This window comes from Euleptes europaea, chromosome 12 (genome assembly GCF_029931775.1).
Source record: "Euleptes europaea isolate rEulEur1 chromosome 12, rEulEur1.hap1, whole genome shotgun sequence".
Taxonomy (NCBI): Eukaryota; Metazoa; Chordata; class Lepidosauria; order Squamata; family Sphaerodactylidae; genus Euleptes; species Euleptes europaea.
This window is the reverse complement of record NC_079323.1, coordinates 12,584,272-12,608,273: the sequence shown is the minus strand read 5'-3', so window position 1 is coordinate 12,608,273 and position 24,002 is coordinate 12,584,272. Positions and strand designations below refer to the sequence as shown.

Here is a 24,002-nt window from a genome sequence, read left to right as displayed (position 1 = left end):
TAAGCCACTTTGGGTTCCCATTGGAGAGAAAAGGCAGGGTATAAATTAAGCAAAATAATAATTAAAAAAAACCATGTTGGCCACTACGTAAAACAGGTCCTGGACTAGATGGACCACTGGTCTGATCCAGCAGGGCTGTTCTTTGAGATATTATTGGTGTGGCTGAGGAGACGATATCAGCTGGGGCTTGCTGTCTAGACATAGAAAGGGGGCAGGTAAGGTTGCCAGCTCTGGGCTGCGAAATAGCTGGAGATTTGCGGGGGGGGGGGGAGCCTGAGAAGGGCAGGGTTTGGGGAGAGGAGGGACCTCAGTGAGGTATAATGCCATAGACTCAACCCTCCAAAACAGCCATTTCCTCCAGGGGAACTGATCTATCTCGTTTGGAGTTCAGTTGTAATGTTGGGAAATCTCCAGGTACCGCCTGGAGGTTGGCAACCCTGGGGGCAGAAACCTCACCCACCACTTCAAGTGGCCTGCAGCTAAAAGGAGCATGGAATGGAAAAGAAAGGGATGGAAACGTAACATATGGCCCATTTAATGATTTGGCTTCTGTTTTTTTTCATCAGATTGACTTCAGCAGTGTCACCAATCAAATCAAGCCATATTGAATACCTTTGAACAAAAAAAAAGAACAAAAATAAGTGCTCTGTTGCCTTGGTGCTTAGATTAGAGTTAGGTGACTGCTATTTTGGTTAGAAGCAAACTGGCAGCAACACACTTGGGTTTCTTGCTTCTCGGATAAAACACTTTCCCGCTCTCCAAGCGAAGCTGGTGCCGACTTAGTCTCGCCCCACCATGTGTGTTTCCTTGGGTCTGTCAATTCGAAAGAGATACTCAGCGGGCGTGAAATATCCCAGATACTCGACAGTCTCTGGCGTGGTGTCTGTATGGTAGTGTCCCCCATCGCCATGGTGGCTGAAGCAATGGGTATGCTCCAAACGTAGGTCAAAGCCCTGGGAAATAAATTAAGAATAAAATTTAAATGCCAAGCTCAGAGCTGGGATTTAGGAAGCTCTGAAGGACAGACTTTATGTCAGCTCCAATTTTCTTCTCAACAGTTCCCTCTGCCTCCGAAACTCTCCATAATAAAACATTTAAGAGTAAAGTATGATTTACAGAAGCAGCACATGATGTTATCTGTTGCAGGGCTATACCAGTTCAGAATTGCAGGAAGGGGATCCAGAGTCTGAATGTCCCCACCCACAAAACTGACCAGGCAGGGAGAAGGTCGACAGCCAGCGTGGTGTAGTGGTTAAGAGCGTCAGACTCCAATCCACAGAACCAGGTCTGATTCCCCACACCTCCACATGAAGCCTGCTAGGCAACCTTGCGCCAGTCACTGGGTCATTACTGACCCATGGGGTGACGTCACATCACAATGTTCACTAGGCAGATTATGTTTATGGGGCGGTTTGCCATTGCCTTCCCCAGTCGTCTCAACTTTACCCCCAAAGCTGGGTACTCAATTCTAGATTAGATCTTCCCCACTTTTCAATGCTCCCTAAAAGGTAAAACTGCTATGCCAGCTCTTGAAATCTCAACCCCCTCAGGTCCCAGGTTCAGTCCCCGGCATCTCCACTTGAGTAGCAGGTGCTGGGAAAGACCCTTATATGGTTCTCATCTGAGAACCTAGAAAGCTGTGTGCCAGTTAGATTAGAAAATACTGAGCGAGGTGAACCTGTGGGTCAGACTGAGGCAAGATAGCTTCATAAATCCATACGGGACCAAACCAACATACCAGGAAAATCCCCGTTCCCCTGTCAACCAATTGACTTACTGGATCTCTGGAAACCAATACCGGTTGACAAATGAGCGGAGCCTTCATTTCAAAAAACTTGAGCCAGTTGTTCACATCCTCATCAGTGTTTAAAGGACAGGTGGAAAATTCTGACGGCTGTAATGAAATGTTATTGAACTTGTGAAGGATTGGATCCAAAGTCACTTGGTATGTTTTCCCTGCCACGCCAAATTCAGGCACGCTGGTTCCTCGAGCTATCATAGAATCACAGAGTTGGAAGGGGCCATAGAGGCCATCTAGTCCAACCCCCCTACTTAATGCAGGATCAGCCTAGAGCATCCTTGACAAATGCTTGTCCAGCCTCTGCTTAAAGACTGCCAGTGAGGGGGGAGCTCACCACCTCCCTAGGTAGCTGATTCCACTGTCGAACAACTCTTACTATAAAAAATTTTCCCCCTAATATCCAGCCGGTACCTTTCCTCCTGCAATTTAAACCCATTATTGCGAGTCCTATCCTCTGCTGCCGACAGGAACAGCTCCCTGCCCTCCTCTAAGTGACAGCCCTTCATATACTTAAAGAGAGCAAGCTTCTCTCTCATTGGTATAGCTGTGCATTTAATACAGCCACCTCTCCCATGTAAATCGATCAGACTTAACATACAGGCCAATGGGAGATGCCTCAGATTCCCCTTAACAGCTTTGTGCTGAAGAACAGGTACCACCTCTGAATATAATGATATCCTAAGTACTCAGGGTCCCCAACCAGACAGCAGTTGACCACAACTGCTTTGCACGCAGCCCCTCCTCCCAAATGTTCAAATTATACACAGTAAGCAAAACTCTGGCGATTCTATGCGTTTTTCCTGTGCAGAAATGTAGGCCTTGTGGAATCTCTCATGTGATTCCCCCTGTGCTCCCAAGGGACCACTATTCTTGATCAGGACCAAGCACCCAATACATATTACCCTAAGAACATAACATGACTTACCATAACGTGAATTTTCGCTTTCCCCTTCTGAATCACAAAAGTCCCTCCCATCCCCACTGGCTTGTCTCCGTAATGTTTTTCTAAGGCTTTCCTGATGCAGGATATGAAGTTCTGCTCCCCAGTTCTTCTATTTGCTTTTACTTCAATGACCTTAGAAAAAAATAGTAATAATGCAAATTTAGCTTATGGCATGAACTTGGCCTCCAAAATTAGAGTTTATGATTCATGTTAAAAAAAAAATCAAGCAGTTTCTCTTATCAATAGAACAGTACAGTAGAACTATAGTAAGATTGCACCGAGTTACATAGTGTCAGGTCTTGACCTGATCCTGTTTCCCAGAGTGTTATGCTCGTCCAACACCTGGTACTTGCTGTGTCTTCTTGCCCGTGAGAACTTTATCAGAATTGCCTGGCAACGCCAGGCAAGTATCTTTGTACTTTTGCTTTTAAACCCTACAGCTCCTCTTGAGGGGCACTGACAACTTTCCAAGCCTTTGAGCTGTCATGCCTTTAGTCTGTATCTGCCAGCCTTCCTAATAAAGAGATTTTACTTCAGACTTCAAGCTGTCTGAGTGAATCCTTGGGAAAGAACCAGAGATGGGCTTATGATCCTGACACATAGGCTTTGTAACCTGGGAGTGTCACCTCTAAAAGATTCTATGAATGCTCCCAGGATACAATTTCCACAGACTGTTGAAGTCAAAGAGGAAGGATCCACACACCTTGCCAGGAAGGCCTTCGCTGGCATACAGGTTGGCCAGCAGGCCAAATTCGCAGTCGTGATGTTTGGTGCTGTACTTCTCTAGCAGGTACCCATCAGCCGCGGGATTAATCCTGGCCACGTAACTTCCATTTATAGCCGGCTTGTTCTCATTTTGGGCTTGAACGATAGGTACAAGCTGGAAACAGAGAAAAGGAAAGTGTGTCAATAAACCTTTAGGCAGTTTCACTGTACAGTAAAACAAAACAAACCTCCACAACCCAACACCCATTATCTCAGTTTTGTCTCCAGTGGAGACAGGTTTTATTTAAAACATTTTCATACTGCCTTTCCACCCATCAGAGACCACAAGGTGGTGGACATAAAAACATTTAAACACTAAAAAACACCTTTTAAATGATAAAATTTAATTAAAAGCCACATAAACAACACTAGAAGGAGGGCCAATAAGCATTATTGGGGGTATGCCAGATGAAACAGAAAAGTCTTCACGTTCTAGTGAAAAATACCAATAGAGCGAGGCAGACAAATCTCCCTGGGGAGGGAGTTCCAAAGTTTTGGTGTCACGACAGAGAAGACCCTTTCTTGGGTTGCTACCCGTCTAGCCTCAGATGGTGGGGGCGACTGAAGCAGGGCCTCTGATAGTGACTGGAGTGAGAGGGTAGTTCCACATGGGATAGCAGCTTAAAATATTGTTCTTCCAATCGCCTTGTTATCCTTCAAGCACAACCCTCTGAGGTGGGTTAGGACGAGAGCATGTAACTGACTAAGTTCACTTAGCAAGCTTCCATGGCAGAGCGTGGAGCCAAACCTAGGTCTCCCAGATCTCAATTCGACCTTCTATCCGTTTCACCATGCTGGCAATTCATTTTGGTGTCAACATATCCCTTAACCCCAATTAAGACAGGAGTAAAAAAATTGCTCGGGAAAAAAATACAGATTATTCGGTAGGGACAAACAATACTACAGCCTGCTCTCCATCAATGAATTGAAACAATTATACCATTACCCACCGTACCTCAGATAAATAAATAGAAATAAAACAACTAGCCAAGCCTTTTTAATTGCCACTAAAGCCAAATTTTTGTATTTGCCATTTTCTGCATTAAAGGTACCACTAGCAGATTTTTAAAAACCAGTATTATTCAGGTGATAACTCTTTTAAATAAACCGATGTGTGACAGGATCTAATATTTACCATCTAATATTTACCAGCATTTCACTAGACGCTGTTACATAGAGAGGGCATTCAAAAGAAAAGTTAACTCTGGGAATCAGACAAGAAAAAGACTCTTTGGGATTTTCATCCTGTTAAAAATTAACATAAGCACTGGATCTAATGGGAGAAAACAAATCAGGAATCCTGAGTTCCTGGCAAGGCTGGCTAATCGCAGGATTATAACTGGGGTTTCCTCAGAACGGCAGCTTTATGAAGACACAGAGTTACCCACCTCAGCGTTGGCTCCAACAATTCTAGATGAAACTGCTCCAGCGCCCAGAAAAAAAGCTCCCGGGAGCTGAATTTCTTTTGCCACAGTGTTCAGGTCATAAACCTAAACAGGAAAGATGTGTTTAGTTATCAGTGGCATCATGTACCTTTATGAATCCCCATTTCAGGGTATGGTCTCAGGGCATACAACATGTGATAGATAAACAGGTCCAGATCTGGACAGGAGATATGTCTGAATGGGATACTGCTCCCCTGCTCCCCCGACTTCCATGATTTTATTCAGCAGACCATTTTTCATCAGCTTTTCCCTGAAACAAAGGAGGGCCAAGGCAGCTCACAAACTAAAATCAGCAAAAACCACGGAGTCAAAACCAACACAGTTTATACCTCTGATGTAAAATACTAGTTGCCAATTACCCAAAGCCTCTCCTGTGGCCTGAAAGGCCTTCCTAAAATCTGGCAAAGGTGCCTAGGCTTCTGACCTCTGTTGCAAATCAATCGTTCAGGGTAGGCTACTACTGAAGAAGAAGAGTTGGTTTTTATATGCCGACTTTCTCTTCCACTTAATGGAGAATCAAACCGGCTTACAATCACCTTTCCCTTCCCTCCCCCACAACAGACACCCTGTGAGGTAGGCAGGGCTGAGAGAGCTCTATGAGAGCTGTGACTGGCCCAAAATCACCCAGCTGGGTTCATGTGGAAGAGTGGGGAAACCAACCCAGTTCTCCAGATTAGAGTCCGCCACTCATGGAGGAGTGGGGAATCAAACCCGGTTCTCCAGACCAAAGTCCACCACTCTTAACCACTACACCACACTGGCTACTGAGAAGACCTGAGAGGAGCTGAGGCTGTTTGTTCTAAACACACTGAGGCAGTGTGTCATGTAGCTGCTGATCAGAGGGGTGTTGCTGGCACAAGGGTTTATATGACAGAAGAAAGAGAAAGATGCCACCATCATAAATTAGTATTGGCTGTATCCTAAGGTGAAGTGTGCCATCGAGTCGCAACCAACACATGGCAACCCCATGAAGTTCCACTTGAAAGGATTTTCAAGACAAAAGAAGAGGAGTTGGTTTTTATATGCTGACTTTCGCTACTACTTAAGGGAGAATCAAACTGGCTTACAATCACCTTCCCTTCCCCTCCCCACAACAGACACCCTGTAAGAAAGAAGGCTGCTGGATGACGGTACAAAGGAAGACAGACTCTTCAGAGGGATAAATAATAAACTAATCACCATTCACCTTATCTTTTTGTGCAAGAGGCAAAAGGTATGGAACGCCTCCCACATCAGCGATTCTTGGCTTGCCACAAATGCCTGTAGGAACACAACAAAGGATGAATAAGTTTTTTCTTGAAGGTTCTGTTGGCTTCAAAATATATGCACAAAAAGAATTGGATATGGAGCCTCAAGTGAACACATGAAACTGCCTTGGACTGAGTTAGACCATTGGTCTCTGGAGGTCAACATGGTCTCTTCTGACCAGCAGCAGCTCTCCAGCATCTGAGGCAGAGATCTTTCACATCACCTACTGTCCGAACCTTTTAATTGGAGGTTGAACCTGGCACTTTTTGAATGCCAAGCTGATGCTCTGCCACTGAGCCATAGCCCTTCCAAAAGACTTCACACAGTGAAGATCTTTGTGCTGTGGTGGCAGCTGCTGCCAAGTCAATGTGTTTAAATATCTGCATAGCCAATCAAATCTCTAATGGTAAAGCGCTACTACATATATTCCGCTCAAAACGTCTGAGAGGGGAGATGCGACCTGAGAGTTATATGCCTTTAGATATAAAATATTTTAGATTAAGTAAGATTGCCTGTTTTGTATCATGCTCAGTTATTATAAATATGACAATTCAAATAAGAGGTAGTTCAGGATTATTTAATAGATATAAACTAATAACACATTTGTATTATGGTTATAGTTTATTAAGAAACTAAGGTAGTTATTTGGGTTTATTAATTATGCTAAAGATGTAGTTGTCAAATACCAATTTAAGTATGTGAGATCAACTTTATGGGTAGTGGTAATCTCAGTGTTATTTATCTTATCCTGCTGTTTTTCTATTTTCTGTATTTAGTATTCTTTTTGTGCCTGTGGTTTTTTTTTTTTTTTGCTTTTTACCATATCTTTTTGTATCAAGTATTATTACATTATAAAATTAAAAATACACTGGAAAAGAGGAGTGAGAGAGAAAATAAAACCAACACTAGCGGCGAAGAAAAAAAAGGAGGAAAAATTTCCAATGGCCAAGCAGAAGCCTGGGCAAAAGTCCCACCTGGTCCTAACCACTTTCCATGGGTGCCAGGAAAGGTATTCAAAGGCACCATGGCACCGACGGGCACCACATTGGGGACCCCTGCACTATACCATGTTAGCCCTCATATAAGTTGTCTACCTGGTAATGTTGTCTTTTTTTTTTAATTGGAGAGCATTGTAATTGCAAGTTGCCCCAGAAGTTGGTTAAGTAAGAATTTGGGGAATTTAAAAAACAGCACTTAAAACCAAATAATGGTGGTTATTTATTTATTTACAATCACAGAATCTTTGCAACACAGAGCGTACCCACGGTGCAGTACCTTTCAAAGGATAGTCGAAGGGCTTTTGAGTCAGATCAGGACAGTCTACCACGGACACCTGAACATCTGCATAGTTTTCTTTGAGTCCACTCTGCAAAACTAGAAGAATTTAGAAAAATTATAGATATTTGAATGCCTTATTTGGAATCAAATCATTGTGAATTAGACCATATAGGACACCCCAATTTGGCTTCTGCCTACACCAACGATGCACCTCCCTGCAGGTGTGCACTGTAAGATGTTTAGTTGCGGTAGTTCATTGTCCCAAGAGCCTTATAGCCCATTCCTGACCTCCAAGGACGAAAGTCCTTAAGAGGCCAAAAGGGGGCTGTGCTGGCTTTGAGGGGGGGGGGGGCCACCAGCGCCCAGGTTACTTACGCCGTGCTGAGTGGCCCCAACGCTGGCAGGGAGGCCTGGACGCCAGTCTCCTGGCACTGCCATGGCAGCACCACCAAAGGACACCAGCTGGGCCTTCTGCCAGCATCCCACCAGTGCAAAGGCCCATGCCGGCATCCCGGGGGTGCTCTCAGGGCATGCCGGGGGGGTGGTGGAGCTGCCAGTAGGCAGCTTCCTGTCCTTTTTTGGCCCAACACGCCAGTGGGGAGAACAACGTTGCTGAGCCTGATTTTTTGCAGGCCCAGCATTGCTGCTCTCAATGGGCCATTTTACCCCATTTAAAATTTTAAAAGCCGGCAAAAGGCTTTTTAAAGCCTTTCGGTGGCTGGGAAACGGGTTTGGAGGCGTCGCAGCAGTGCCACGCCGTCCCCAGCCGCCAAAAGGTGAGGAATGGGCCGTTAGGAGCTCCCAGTCACAAAGTGCAGCTTGGGAAGTGGAGTCAGTCAGAAAACGGCAGCTTGTATACAAATTACAGCATTTCTGGGCATGTCTACAGCACCTGGATGGGGAAACCTTTCCTCTGTTGTTTACTAAATCAACCTCCCCCCCTCACACACACCCATTGTAATGTAACCTGCAGGGGGGAAACGTACAGTTACTTCTGTGTCTTCCCTGGAAGAAGAAGCGTTGATGCACAGGGGAAAAGTCAACAGCCCGCTCCTTTTCAATCTAGAGTAAAGGTGTGTGTGCATTGGAGGAGGAGTGTATAGGAAAGGGTGTCGGTCATAAAAAGTCATTTTTGCATCCAGAGCAAAGGTGCATGTATATGCCTCCTTTGCACAAAAGAGGAGAGAAGCTGCTTGGGCAGCTTTAAAGGGAAGGATAAGAAAGTTTTCAGTATCCCAGGAGAAGGGGTGGAGAGCTACCTGTAATTATTTGGAGAGTGACTGGCTACTCCCGAGTGACCTTCTGCCCACTCCTGCTCTAAGGGTCTTTTGAAAACAGCATGGCCTCAGGACTTGACTAGAAAATAGATCTCACCCCCTCAGTCAGGGGTAACGACTTCATTTGAAGTCTGGTTATCTTACTACTCTTTTTAGAAGAAGGTTTTTATATGCCGACTTTCTCTATCTTTTAAGGAGAATCAAACCGCTTTACAATCTCCTTCCCTTCCCCACAACAGACACCTTGTGAGGTAGGTGGGGCTGAGAGAGTTCTGAGAGAACAGTGACTGGCCCAAGGTCACCCAGTGAGCTTCATGTGGAGGAACGGGGAATCGAACCTAGTTCTCCAGATTAGAGTCCGCCGCTCCTAACCACACCATGGTGGCTTTAGTTTTAATAATAATCTGGCAGCAGCTGTTGGAAGAGTTGCAATGTCTAGCGTACAAACGAACTGAGATGAAGACCCAACAGGGGTGGGCAAGTGGTCAGCTAGTTAAGGCTGCATAAGGCTAGAGACCTTTCCACCTTTTTTCACACCTCTTGTCTGTCCTTAGACTGATATGCTTAGGGGACAATTTCCGCCTTCTCAGAAGTCATTCTACCTGCTCTCTCCCTCTTTAGCTAAACAGACAGCTAGAGGTTTCTGTCTCTCAGCTTTCCTATCCTAAAATGAAGTTCCCTCAATAAAGGCTACTTTATTTTTAATCAGTGAGTCTGACCCTTCTCTGCGTACTTAGCATACTCTGCCAACAAAGGTTATGGTGGCCCAGACTCAGCTAAACTGACTAAAAGAAAAGTTTGCCCCCAAGACCCAGCAGTTTATATTGTTAAATGTCCTTATGGCCTCCTCTATGTAGGAATAAGCCAAAGATCAATTAGGACAAAAATTATTGAACATCGCTCCAGAATTCGAACTCAAAACTGAGATGCTCCCTTGGTTAATCGTTATATAGATAAAAGCATAGTGACTCAGATTTACAGTGGTGTGACAGTTACGTAGGCATCTATATATCGTAATCGTGTTGACTTGGGTAGGTTACTTCTACAGAAAGAAGCCAAACTCATTCATATGTTTAACCCTATGACTCCATATGGCTGGAATACTAGCCAGGATTTGTCATGCTGTGATTACTGTTTCTTTAACACACCCTTCAGCAGAAGTTAGGTTAGTGATACACCCTTCAGCAGAGTTAGGCTAGTGATCGCTTCATGTCTGAGTCATTAGGCCAATATATTGACGACTCCTCTGCTCGGTTCTTAGGTACGATTGTAACTGACTCATCATATGCATATGTGAACATTATCAGAATGTATATCTCCTATGCTTGGGCAAGATATTTAAGATATGGCTTGTATTTATTACGTATTATGACTGTTAAATCATGTTAATAGATGCATTATGTCTGTATCCTTGTCTCCCTTAGAAAAATATTATGACCGAAGAAGTTTTTTATGAACGAAACGGACTGTTTCCGGACTTCCGTATCAATTCAATCTACACAGTTTCTAGGTCTATTTTCAGACTTTCAAGGCTTTCACCGTCTTCTGATTGGACAATTAACCTTTGGACAATCAAGGACATACGTTTCCCTCAATTTACATTCAACAAGAACATTGAACATGAATTAGCTTCTTATCTTTTTGGTTGTTTAGATTGTAATTTTGTTCTATGATGTAATGGTTAGCTGCGCACTATTGGATTATAATACAGCACCTTTTAAAGGCTACTTTATCTTTAATCAGTGAGTCTGACCCTTCTCTGCGTACTCTGCCAACAGCTGTACCCAGACGTAGGGGCGGAGATAACTTCAGTTTACTTATACCTGCCATTTTTGTCAGCCATGGCCCATCTGAAGGAAGATTCCCCAAGGGCAGTCGAAGGCTCTGAAACCTGCAGTGGCCATGCGCTTTTTCGAGTGGTTTGGAATTTTAAGATCGGGTTGTGGGCGCCATCACAAAATAGCTGGGAGGCGGGACCATGGTTGCCATGGGCGGCGGGAGGGGGGGATGATAGAACATTTGTAAGTTGTAAGCCAAAACCTCCTCTTATGATAGAGGACATTTCAAAATGGGTGTTCCCTGTAGACCTAAATAAATAAAGGTGTCTTCTGAAGTACCTCCTCCTCTAATGCAGTGGTAGAGAGCCAGGACCAGCTCTTTGCTTTGAGGAAGAAGGAAGCAGGCACCAGGAAACACTGATGGCTACTGAAGTTCAAAAAGGCTACGGAATCTGTGATGCAGAATACAAGAACTCTAACAAAAGCGATCCTCGTTACCTCTCAATGTTTCCTGCAACATTAAAGAATTGTTATTACTCACCCCCAGAAATTTCTTCCAGGCTTGGCATGTACAAAGCAAACTTCTCAATTCTGGCCATTTTTAGTTGATTCTGCAAACTGAACAGCAGAGCGGCAAAGAGATCAGAGTACACCAAGGAACAGGCAACGGGTCGGTTAATGAACACATTGGTTTAGCAATTAAAATAGAAGGTCACAAAGGTTTTTACTGTGGACTGGTTCATTGTCCCCTTGAGGTACCAGAGGATTCTAAGGACATGCACCCAGATTTTCTTCCGGATCCTTTGACTCCTTCATAGGAAGTCAGTATCATGTCATGGGAAGATTTTATCAGGCAAGGATCTGTGATTAAATCTCCCCTGGGCCAGTTACCCTCAGTTAGCTTCCCCTTCTTGACAGGATTGTGGCGAGAACAAAAGGTGGATGGGAGAACCATGCCCACCACACCTGCCCTTTCCCTTGAGTACCAATAATGTTCTGCACCCCAAATCTAGTGTGAGATTTAACTGTTCAAAAGCAGGCTCTAATGTCTAAAAGCTTATGCTAGAACTAAAAATAAACTTGTTAGTCTTTTAGGGGGACCAAAAGACACCCACTTGTTTTTGCCATAATAAACATGCCTTTATAACGCACCCACCCACTACCTTGGGGTGCCTATGTGTGTTGTTAAGTGCCGTCAAGTCGCTTCTGACTCATGGCGACCCTATGAATTAAAGTCCTCCAAAATGTCCTATCTTTGACAGCCTTGCTCAGATCTTGCAAATTGAAGGCTGTGGCTTCCTTAAGTGAGTCAATCCATCTCTTGTTGGGTCTTCCTCTTTTCTTGCTGCCCTCAACTTTTCCTAGCATGACTGTCTTTTCCAGTGACTCTTGTCATCTCATGACGTGACCAAAATACGACATATAGGGGTGCCTATAGCAAGGACTCAAGATCCATGCCAGGCTACATGGCTGCACTCCTATAAATATTGATTTAAGAGTAAATCTCATTCAATACAGGAAAACCCAGTTGCAAAGGATTGCTGATGTGCACAGAAAGTGCATTATCCAATATGCAAGACAGCTGCTGCATAAACAGAGGTTCCCACTACCTATGCAGTTTTTTGGGAACCTGGTTGCCAGTTTCGTCCCCTCATCTGTGCCTTTAAGGTCAGCTTCCTCTGAACAGCTTCATTCCTGAAGGGAATTTCCTATCTTTTTCACTCTTCTACGGGCCAACATGGTGTAGTGGTTAAGAGCGGTGGTTTGGAGTGGTGGACTCTAACCTGGAGAACCGGGATTGATTCCCCACTCCTCCACATAAGCGGTGGCCTCTAACCTGGCGAACTGGGTTGGTTTCCCCACTCCTACACATGAAGCCAGCTGGGTGACCTTGGGATACTTGCAGTTCTCTTTGAACTCTCTCAGCCCCACCTACCTCGCAAGGTGTCTGTTGTGGGGAGGGGAAGGTGATTATAAGCTGGTTTGATTCTTCCTTAAGTGGTAGATAAAGTCAGTATATAAAAGCCAACTCTTCTTCTTCTACTATTCCTTATGTTTGTCCCTCTAGTCATTCCCTCTTGAGGCTCCTGTTGTGCAGTTTTTTAAACGGACAATTGGCAGGAAATGATTACAAACCCCACCCTCTGCCACTTGCCAACAGGGAAAGGTTTGTAAATGATTGATCTATCATCAGCAACATAGTGGTAGCCACTAGTTCTGGAAAGAATCCATTAGCAAGGCTGTATATTTCTCAAGGTCTCCCCCCTCAATAGTTTATTATCAAGACCTTTTCCTTCAGTCTCTTATAATTCAGCTGTTTTAAAACTCTGCTTCTAAAAAAATTTCCTCACTGTAAATCTGATTATGAAACCCAACAGCTTGGTATTTCCTATTTTTCCAACTGTCCCAGCCACATAATGACGTCAGTATACCCACCCTCCAACACACATGTTAATTTGCAAGAAGTATTACCATCGATTCTCCAAAACCCTGAACTGTATAACTATAAGGCTTTACAGCTTTATCCTGAACAGAGTTCCAAGCCCATGGAGATCTATGGTGTACTTAGAAAACATAGCTCTATTTATGATTCCATTCCAATATTGGAAATTTGAGTATGATTTCGTGTGAATAAGCCCCACTGGGACTTACTTGACTGGACGTGCACAGAATCGCACCCCGGGGCTGCAATCCTGCATACGTTTGCTAAGTCGCTTTTAACTTAACAGGATTTACTTCTGAGTAACCGTACATTGCATTGAACCTGAAATCACACTAAGTAACAACTATGAACAGTTAATAAGAATGGGATCACTGAGAATTAAATAGCCTCTTTTCAAAGCAATGCAAACACAGGCACACTGACCTTTGCAATAGCTGCTTCTTCTGCAAGAGCAATTCCTTGGCTGCGCACAAAACCCAGCCTCTGCCTCCTTAAAAGTTCCCTCCCCTCCTATGTCAGCAAGCGTGCGGTGCCTGGAGAGCGGCAGCCAATCACAGCGCTCCGACCTGCCTCTCTCAAGATGACGTCCCGGTCCCGGTCCCCCTTCCCCTTCCTCCCAGCAGACACAGAGACGCCTCAAAGTCTCGCGAGAGCGGCAGAGGTATTTAAAGGCCCGGTTGGGGGTTCTGCGGCCTTGTTTAGCGCGCGAAGGGGCAGGTAAGAGGCTGAATAGGCGGCGGCGGCGGTTTGAAAATCCGTTGCCATCCGCTTGACCGTTGCTGTGGGAAGGGTGGGACTTACCGGGGGAAGAATCGGGGCCTGTTAATGTAACGTGTGAGCGGGATATTAAGGCGGTGAAAGGCTGATGCCGCAGTTGATGCGTGTAAGGGGGTCTGTCACCCGCTTAAATGGAGCAGTTAATCCAGATGAGGAGGGGTGGGGCGACGCTGGAGACCAACTCCGTTTGAGAACCCCCCCCATTTCATAGCTCACTGGGTTGAGGTCTAGTGTAGTGGTTATGGTGCCCTTTCCTAGGGTTGCCAACTCTGGTTTGGGAACTACCTGGAGATTTGGAGGGTGGGGCTTGGGGAGGGGGTCTGGAAATCAGTTGTAATTCTGGGGGATCTGCAGGCTCTGCCTGGAGGCTGGCAAACCTACCCCTTAGGGTTGCCAACTACCAGGTAACAGCTGGCGATCTCCTGCTATTACAGCTGATCTCCAGCCGATAGAGATCAGTTCACCTGGAGAAAGTGACCGCTTTGGCAATTGGACTCTGGCATTGAAGACCCTCCCCTCCTCAGGCTCCGTCCCAAAAACCTGCTGCCGGTTGGGAAAAGGGACCTGGCAGCCCTGCTGGAGTGTTGGAGGAGATTGTTACGGATTCCGTGGACTGCCAAAAAAACAAATCCGTGGGTTATAGATCAAATCAAGCCTGAACTGACCCTAGAAGCTAAAATGACTCAACTGAGGCTGTCGTATTTTGGTCACGTCATGAGATGACAAGAGTCATGCTAGGAAAAGTTGAGGGCAGCGAGATGGATTGACTCCATAAAGGAAGCCACAGCCTTCAATTTGCAGGATCTGAGCAAGGCTGTCAAAGATAGGACATTTTGAAGGACTTTCATTCATGGGGTCGCCATGAGTCGGAAGCGACTTGACGGCTCTTAACGCACACACAGCCCTACTAGCCCTTCCCCATGCCCTTCAAATACTGTGCAGGCACTGTTAAACGTGGGTCTTGATACTGCTGCTGCTTTGGGAAAGGGGTCTTCTTTATTAAATGCCAGGCAAAAATGGCCCTTCATGGGGGAAGCAGTCTAAGACGCATGAAGCTGCTTTATACTGAATCAGACTTTTGGACCATCAAAGTCAGTATTGTCTGCTCATACCAGCAGCAGCTCTCCAGGGTCTAAGGCAGAGATCTTTCACATCACCTACTTGCCTAATCCCTTTAACTGGAGTTTCCGGGGTTTGAATCTGGGACCTTCTGCATGCCATGCTGATGCTCTACCATTAAGCCACAGCCCATCCCCTAAGCTCTTGCTGTGACTTTTTTTGGGTATGGCGTGGTAGAAGGGTGTGGCTGTTGTTTTCATTGTGTGTTTAATAGTGTGATTTTATGCAGAGTGGTTCCAGTCTAAGCCCTTGGGACATTTAAATCTGTTGATTTAGACTGGACTAACTTTGCATAGGGTTGCGCTGTGGGTTTTTGAGCACAGGAGCGTACAGCTCCATGCAAATAGAAACATGTTTAAATGTGAATTATTTTGGCAACGTTTAAATGCTGTAATGTGATAATTGGTTATTTTTAAAGTTGCATGGCTTGAATCCAAACATGCAGGCAGGTAGTCACACCAGTTATTTGAGAGAAATTCTGTCAAAATAATATGCTTTTGTTTACTTCAGAATTTTTCCTACTCAGATAGCAGGCATGTCTTGCATTTTTGCCATGTTAGGGTTGTGAACTGCCGCACCCAATGCTTTCTCAGGCATGGAGATACTTTCCATGTTTCTTACAGAACACATTTATAATTTTAAATTCCGTAAATAGTGCCAGATTGTTATAAATGATGCAAGTTTTGATGTTTAACAGGTAGTTCAGGATTGATGGGAAAGTTTGCGCATATTTCAATCCCCACCCCTAGCCCAATTTTCTGTTTTTCCCCCCATGACTTCATAATTTCTGGAAATTCTTTATCTACCTACAACACCTCTTGAGCGAGTAAAACCTTGTTGGAAAACATTTCTCTTGTTGGAATTCTTTAGAACACAAGCTCCCCAATTTTTCCATTCCCCCTCCATTATGTTTCTTTTTTTTCATGGGCCTTCACACCTTTAGCTGCTTCCTCCTCCCTTTGGCTGTGGTAGCGGTGACTGATAGCTGTGTGTTACTTCCCCTAGCGCAAGCTAGAAGCTGATCGCCCTGATATCGAGGAGTTTCTTGTCTGAGGAACCTGAAGGATCAAACACCGGCTGCAGCTCCTCTTGGCGCTTGCGGCAGATTTGCTCAGTGGAAGCTATGCCTGGTGACCAAGAGCCAGAGCTGTGAGTCTATTGTTTTCCCCGTTTATATATTTCATTACACTGTATCAAAGCTACCATTGCACCAGTCTTAGCGCTTTGCTAAACACTTCCCAGAATTCAAAACTTGCAGGCATATAAGCAACTCAGACTTTTTTCAGTCATTAAAACGCACCTTACTCATCCAGTCTGTATAATGGGCTTTCTGCTGTCAGTCTCATTTTAATATCCCACAGGGTGGATTTGATTTAAATCATGATTTAAATCACTAGACAGACTTGATTTAAATTATTTTTTTAACAGAAAGACTCATTCATCTGGTTGTAAATATTAAGATTATACCAGAAAGAATATTTCATTTTTGGAATAATAAATTTTCAGAGTAGTTTTTACAGTTATATCAAAAATTACTGATTTGGTTATACTATTAGAAATACATACAGATAATTATGAAATTATTGTGAGGTGAACTATCTCCAGTTTAGTAAGTTAACTGTTCATATTTGGACAACTTTTCTGCTGTACTTTATTGGAAGGAGAAAAATAATTACCTATCCCACCATTAAACATACCTCTTTCTGCTTGCTATCTGGCATCTATAGTGATGCCCACATGGCGGTCCTTGTTTTTTCCCCCTGGGACTGAAGTTCCATGCTGCTGTTACTAGGAGAGAGACCGTAGACCTTTTGTGTGTACATGTGCTTTTAAATATTGCCTTACATTTCTGCCCAGTGGATCTGCAGTGTGGCCTATGATACTTCCCCCTTCTCCGCTTAAATCTTCACAAAACCCCCGTGGATTAGGCTGAGTGTGACTGACCTGCTTTAAAGGCTCCCTGCGATTGGAAATCATATTTTTCCTAGGGTATCAACCCCCTTGGCCTGGCTCTGGAAGATCTAGCCTGCCAGCTAAGGTCTGCCCCACAAGTTCTGCTCTCTGTGCCCCCATCTTCAGAGGTGAGGCAGGTGGCAACCAGAGGCAGGGCTTTTTCGGTCGTGGCACCTTGCCTGTGGCAAAGCCCTTCTCTTTGAGCCTCACCTAGCACCTGTCTCTCTTCGCCACCCGGCCAAAGCGTTTGTGTTGACCCAGGCTTTTAATTAAGGGGTTGATGCTTTACCGCCATTTTAATAGTTTTTAGTCTGAAAACTTGCATTTGTTTTAAGTTGCTTAGTTATCTGTGTTTATGTTCTGGTTTCATTTTAGTTAAGAATGCTTAATGTTTTATTTTGTAAGCTGCCTTGGGCAGCTTCCCTGGAGAGGTGGCATGAAAGCTCTCTCAATCTTGTTTGTGGGCTTCCTAGAGGCCCCTGGTTGGCCACTGTGTGAACAGACTGCTGGACTTGAGGGGCCTTGGTCTGATCCAGCATGGCCTATCTTATGTAAAATGTGGCTTGAGGATTTCAAGCCTCCTTTTGTTTACTAAGAAACCATGGTGGTTCAGCTTCTGAATGGCGCTGTTCTTGTGGGGTGTCTGTTTCTCAAAAGGAAGTGGCGCAAAAGATGAATGGTTGGTTTTTGTGGTGTTGCAGGGGCAGCTCGGCCTCAAGCTCACGGCCAGCCTCAAAAAGAAAAGCAGGAACTTGGAATTCAGGAAGACTTGTTGGGCGACCTGAGAATCCATCTGGTACTGAAGCAGGTGGCGGTCCTTCTGCAGAATCTTCAGCAAACTCTGGAGGTCCACCTAAGTTGCCCAAGCCAAAACTTGACCTGAAAGCCTTCTTTGACTATCGCTTCAGAAGGAGGCAGCAAAGAGAGGAACAGTACAGGAAACGGAGGCTCAGAAGCCCTCGGGCAGAAGCGGCCCCTAAACACAAGAGCCCAGAACCGCTTGCCAAGAGACCGCGGCTCAGAGTCTCAAAGGCAGAGCGAAGGAGAAGGTACAGGGAGCGGAGCCCTCTGTTTCCTTTTGTGCAGAAACTCTATGGAACAAAACACATTCCCGTCAGGATGGAGTGTTTGTTTGAGGTAAGCTGCAGTTGAGCTTCTGAGCGATTTCTCACGCTCTCCCTGGCCGCCTAGGCTGTCATGCTTGCTTCTCCGTATAATCAGACTACAGTTAATGCAGCTGGTTTCCTGAGTGTTGGAAGTCTTGACGACTTCAGGCCAGAATTGGTTGGCTTTCAAGCAGCTTCTGCTCGGTCTTGTACCTGGCATATGATGCATCTCTGTTTTTTTCTAGCACGCAGCTTTGGAAGGATTCTTCAAATACATTCGTATGCAGAAGTATGAGCACCACCTCAAGGAATCTCTGGCACAGCTGGGGGCTGCAGAGGATCTAGAACAGGAGAGTCTGGACTCACGGAGGCACAAATACTTGGATGACGACGGCCCTCTTTCTCCCATTGAGGAGACAAGGTATGTATTCTTGTTTACAGCCCTCTTATCAGTTGCGTCTGTAGAAAGTCTCAAACGGGGCTGGCACTGAGGCCAAGAAGTATTTTGAGTGTGATCACATTATAGCTTCTTCTCCATCCTTTGCTTGAATCGGCAAATGACCAACTTCAGAAGTTAGGCTTGAGTTAGGAGAGACACTGTCCTTCGGTGTTACTCCTCTGAAGATGCCTGCCACAGCTGCTGGCGAAACGTCAGGAAAGAAAATACCAAGACCACGGTCACACAGCCCAGCTAACCTACAAGAACCGATTAGGCTTGAGTGTTTACTAAGCTGGAGAAGACTGCAGGAAGCGTTTCCTCCAGCCCAAAATCTTCCAGGAGAGGAATGAATGCTGAGCTTGTCTGACAAGGTTGCTGTGGTTTCCTTTTTAAAGAGCAGTTAAAGGGAAGAGTGGCATTCTCTGGGACTTTGGGAGGGTATTCTCAGATCGGTATTTGATCACAACTTGTATAGAAGAGAGATTCTCTAGCATCTGCTTGTGGTACTGCATAGCAGTGAGAATCCATCCTCCTTGGATTAACTGCGGAACACAGCAGATTTTGTATATTCAGTGAATAAGTCTTGGAAGACCATCCCCCAGGAATAGGAAGAAAAGTGTGTGGCTTTCAACATATACAGTATTTCCAGAGCCAGCATGGTGTAGTGGTTTGGAGTGGTGGACTCTAATCGGGTTTGATTCCCCACTCCTCCACATGAAGCCAGCTGAGTGATCTTGGGCTCGTCACAGCTCTCTTAGAGCACTCTCAGCCTCACCTACCTCACAGGGAAAGGGAGGGCAATTGTAAGCCGGTTTGGTTCTTCCTTCAGTGGTAGAGAAAGTCGGCATATAAAAACCAACTATTCTCCAGTGCGAGACAAGGTTTTTTTTCTAGATATGCCATCAAAAAAAGAAGAAGAGGGGGTTGTCTTACATTTATATACGTTATGTCCAGTAAAAATAATTTTGGTTTGCTAACATTTTGTGGTGGGAAGGGGGTTGTCCTACATTCAGAGTTGCCTTCTGGTCGAGTAAATACAGTAGCTAATCCAACGTTGGGCTGCTCTTGTGTTTCAGTGGAGAAGACCCGGATGAGAGTTGTGACACAGAAGACATTGGTGCCAAGATTGTGGTAAGCAATCATTCAAGTAAAGTTTGGACACTTAAAGCTAGTTGGGCTCTCTTCTTGAAAAAGCTGGCCTGCCCTGCTTCACTTGCTCTAGGGAAGCAGCCTTAGATGGATAACATTGAATTAGCACTGTAATCAAATCCTAGCCTCTGTGCCTTCGATGCATCCATTCACAAAAAGTGCTGGCAGAGGTGGATTTTCCTCACGCTTCTCTTCCTCCCAACTGCTTTTTTTACTCCAATATAGTTCATGGAGTCCAGGAAGGGATCTTCGACAAGGAAGAAGATGAGTTGGTTTTTATACCCCAGTATTCTCTTCCTTAAGGAGTCTCAAAGCAGGTTACAGTCACAATCCCTTCCTTTCCCCACAACAGGCACCTTGCGAGGTAGGTGGGGCTGAGAGAGTTCGGAGAGAACTGTGACTAGCCCAAGGTCACCCAGCAGTCTGCATTTGGAGGAGCAGGGAATCAAACCCAGCTCTCCAGATTAGAGTCCGCTGCTCTTAACCAGTACATCACGTTGGAAATTAAATTGGTCGATGCCTTCCATTGATTCAGTACCTTCATGTTGCCATCTAATTATCTACTTATCTATCTGAATTACCCCATTGCTTTTCTAGGTAACTGATTTTTTTAATGACCCAGTGATGTTGAACTAGTTACGCCTGAGTCTGAGCTACATTCTTGGTTCATTTGGCGAACCTGCCTGTCTTTCAGCAGCCAGTGAGCGATGTGAACTTGCTCAGGGAATCTGTATTTCGAAACATGAACCTTGATCTGAAATCACCCCCCCCCCAGTTCTGTCCTACCTGTTGGTTCTTTAAGGGTACTACTATTTGTCTCTCTTTCCCCCTTACTGTAGGAGAACAGCTGTTTCATATTAAGTAGCAAAATCCCAAAGAAGAAGAAATCCAAGAGGAAGACCAAGTGAGTGGAACCTATTTGGATAATTCAAGCAAGAATGTGAAGAGGGATCAGACTGGGCATTTGATTCTACGGGCTGCTTTGGCAAGGATGGATGGAAAGGAGGTGTTGGGGAGGGGCCCGTGGCTCAGTGGCAGAGCATCTGCTCGGCAGTCAGTAGGTCCCAGGTCCAATCCTCAGCATCCCCAGTTAAAAGTAATCTGGTAATAGGCAAAGTGGAAGTCCCCACACCCACACTCCTGAAACCCTGGAGTGTTGCTGCCAGTCTCGAGTGGACAGTAGCGACCTTAATGGATCAGGGGTCTGATTCAGTACAAGGCAGTTTCATGTCCTACAGTAGTAAATTCCTGAGCAGGGAAAGAAGCCGGGGGATGGGAGGGTTTAGAGCTGGTGGAGGGGAATTGTGGTGCCCACCACCCTAGCCAAGGAATGCAAGTGCTTCTCTCCTAGAGGTCTAGCAATTGTGGGGAAAAGGGTAAAATAAGCACATGTTGTCAGTGCTAGTCCAGTGGCTCAGCATTGCTGCTTATCAACAGTACACATGAAGCTGCCTTATACTGAATCAGACCTTTGGTCCGTCAAAGGCAGTATTGTCTACTCAGACTGGCAGCGGCTCGCCAGGGTCTCAGGCAGGGGTCTTTCACATCACCTACTTGCCCAGTCCCTTTAACTGGAGATGCTGGGGATTGAACCTGGGACCTTCTGCATGCCAAGCAGAGGCTCTACCACTGAGCCACGGCCCCTCCACTAAGGTATCTAAGGTATTTCAGCCATCAGGCATCATCTTTATACTTGTGCCCATCTGGCCAAAGCACTGGTGTTCAAAGGCAGGATATAAATCACAGACCCATATGATGACCGATCTAAGATCGCGCCCTTGAGATGATGCCCGCTTGCAGAAACCGTGTCATCTCTGCGCTGGCCCCATATCGCACCTTTTCTGCTATGAATTTTAAACTTGTATTGTAATGGGTGTGAGGCGCTCAGAGCCTGACCAGGTCAGGAATGAGCGGCATAGAAATCCAACAAATAGATAAATAATCCTTCCTTGTTAAGACAGTACTTCCTAACTGAGCTTCCTTCTTTCAGTCACATGGGTGCAGGATGGTACAGAGCACAGATATCCAACGTATTGCACATGGGCCAGACAGACTGCCTTGACCCCCTTTGGCACAGCCCACCTGAGATTTTTAGCACCCACAAAAAAATTGAGCTGTTTGGGTTTAATTCTACTAGTTATAACCGTGAAACTGGGACATTATGAAGAATTACTGACAAAACAAAAATTGTAATTGCCTTTAAAATTTAATGCACACTTCGACTTTTTTAAAACTTTAGTAACTTGACATATTTCCTGCTTTTTTTCAGGGCTCGAGGTATACTTTGAAGGGTTGAACTTTTAAAATAATGAGTTAATTGGGTTAAGTTAGAATCTCGCAGACAGCGTTGAAAAAATTTACTCAGTATTTGATAGTGCATCTCTATGAAGGGGAAATTGCTAAAACAGCAGTCAGCCACCATCGGTGATGTAATCCTGGAGTCAGAATTGAGATGTGTCCTGACTGATTAAACCCTACAGTTCTTGAGAACAATCCATGTCTGTTAAATAACAGTGTTCTCATTGAGTGGATCAGAATTACCCAGTGGCCAGCACTCGCTCTGTAACTTGCGCCCTTTTGTACAAATAAATTTGATTAAATTGTTCTTTGGACTATATTCCTTAAAATGGAACAATGGATGTACACCATTGTTAACAATTTAAAAATTCATGCGGCCAGCACACATAATAGATTTCAAATCACCTTGCCCACTATTGAAGAAACTTGGAAGCCCCGGTGTAGAGGGTGGTAGGAACGGGATGTACTTCATGCATGTAAAATGAAGATGATCACTTCGATATTTTAATGCTTTGCTTGTTGAGACAAACGTACCACAAATGTAAATATCAGAGTTTTATTAGGGTTGATTTATGTATGTAGTCCCTCTTTGGTTCTTGTAGGTTATCCGGGCTGTGTGACCATGGTCTTGGTATTTTCTTTCCTGACGTTTCGCCAGCAGTTGTGGCAGGCATCTTCAGAGGAGTAATACTGAAGGACAGTGTCTCTACACTGTCCTTCAGTGAGACACTGTCCTTCAGTGTTACTCCTCTGAAGATGCCTGCCACAGCTGCTGGCGAAACGTCAGGAAAGAAAATACCAAGACCACGGTCACACAGCCCGGATAATCTGCAAGAACCAATGAACTCTGACTGTGAAAGCCTTCGCCAATATTTAGTCCCTCTTTGTTTCATACTTTAAATTTAAATTGATGGTTGTTGTTTTTTTGCAGATCCTAATTCTAAGTGTTAATGGACCGGCACTCAATGTTGTAATCTGCTTTGTGGGAGAAAAGCAGGTTCCAATTTTTTAAAAGTACTAGCAAGAGAACGGGAACAATTGTGGTGGTTTTGCAAGTTCTAGATTGTGCCATCAGGTCTTGTTCAGGTAAGTGTTTTGCTCCCTTGACTGTACCGAAAGATATCCCTATTTTGTTGCTCTCAGCCATGTTGGAGATTTTGTTCCTTGTCTTTGGTGCTAGCCTATCGTGTGTGTGTGTGTGGAAAAACCACACTGAGCCAAGTAGCCATTAAATAATCTTTGTTAATTTCAGTGTTGGATTGCTTCACCTAAATTTTTTATTTTATTCATTGCTTCTGGGAATAGGCTCTTCTGCCTTAAACAGCAGCTTGGATGAGTCCGTCCAGACTCCTGCACAGCAGTTCATGTGATGATTGTTCTGTTCAACTGCTGAGTGATTCAGAAATGAACTAAACTAACATTCTGACCTGAACTGAGTGCATTGTAAGGGTATCGCTTCCAGCATGGTTGAAATATTAGTTTTAGGGTACATGAAAGCAACTCTTAAGATAAAATGGGTCCTCAATCTTGTGGAGGCTCTTCCTAGGTTGAAAATAGGTAGTGGGTGCCACTACAGAGAGCCTGCATGGTGTAGTGGTTAAGAGCGGTGGTTTAGAGCAGTGAACTCTGATCTGGAGAACTGGGTTTGATTCCCCACCCCTGCACATGAAGCCAGCTGGGTGACCTTGGGCTAGTCACAGCTCTCTCAGCCCCACCTACCTCACAGGGGAGGAGAAGGGAAGGTGATTGTAAGCTGGTTTGATTCTTCCTTAAGTGATAAGAGAAAGTTGGCATATAATAACCAACTCTTCTTCTGCACAAAACGGCTGCTATGGGAGGGGCTCAACCATCAGTATTGGCCCCCTACCCCTTTCCTCTCTACTGTTTATAAATTGTTCCAACTAAATGTGGGCGTCCTGACTGCTTCCAGGCCTTACAGAGGTCTCTACTCCCTAAAATGTGTGCCATCTATTTTATTATTTTTTGATCTGTCAAGATAGTTAAATTGTTTAATTTATATTGTGACCTTACAGTATTTTACAAAATTTTATTGTATTAACATTGTTAGCTGCCCTGAGCCCAGCCTTGGCCGGGGATTGAAGGCAGGTTAAAAACCCTAAATAAAACAGCTCCCTTAGAGACTGGGGCCAGTCACAGAATGCCTGGAGGTTGCAAGCCAAGTA

At 44.8% G+C, this 24,002-nt stretch overlaps 2 protein-coding genes and 1 non-coding gene across 3 annotated transcripts; 2 read left to right on the top strand and 1 right to left on the bottom strand.

Moving 5' to 3' along the window:
- Positions 1-771: 771 nt before the first annotated feature.
- C12H11orf54 (chromosome 12 C11orf54 homolog) lies at positions 772-11,161 on the bottom strand. The gene is made up of 8 exons (XM_056858539.1): positions 11,077-11,161; positions 7,478-7,576; positions 6,141-6,214; positions 4,898-4,999; positions 3,448-3,624; positions 2,727-2,876; positions 1,778-1,894; positions 772-953 (listed from the first exon to the last, which is right to left on the bottom strand). Exons 1-8 carry the CDS (start codon positions 11,132-11,134, stop codon positions 780-782), a joined length of 951 nt encoding a protein of 316 aa, XP_056714517.1. The 5' UTR covers positions 11,135-11,161; the 3' UTR covers positions 772-779.
- A 2,397-nt stretch (positions 11,162-13,558) lies between these two features.
- Positions 13,559-20,429, top strand: TAF1D (TATA-box binding protein associated factor, RNA polymerase I subunit D). Its single transcript, XM_056858855.1, has 5 exons — positions 13,559-13,695; positions 17,529-17,964; positions 18,179-18,354; positions 19,449-19,503; positions 20,361-20,429. Exons 1-5 carry the CDS (start codon positions 13,559-13,561, stop codon positions 20,427-20,429), a joined length of 873 nt encoding a protein of 290 aa, XP_056714833.1.
- A 2,750-nt stretch (positions 20,430-23,179) lies between these two features.
- Positions 23,180-23,250, top strand: LOC130485720 (small nucleolar RNA SNORD5). The gene has a single exon (XR_008933735.1). It is a non-coding gene; the product is annotated as a small nucleolar RNA SNORD5 (small nucleolar RNA).
- The last annotated feature ends 752 nt before the right edge of the window (positions 23,251-24,002 follow it).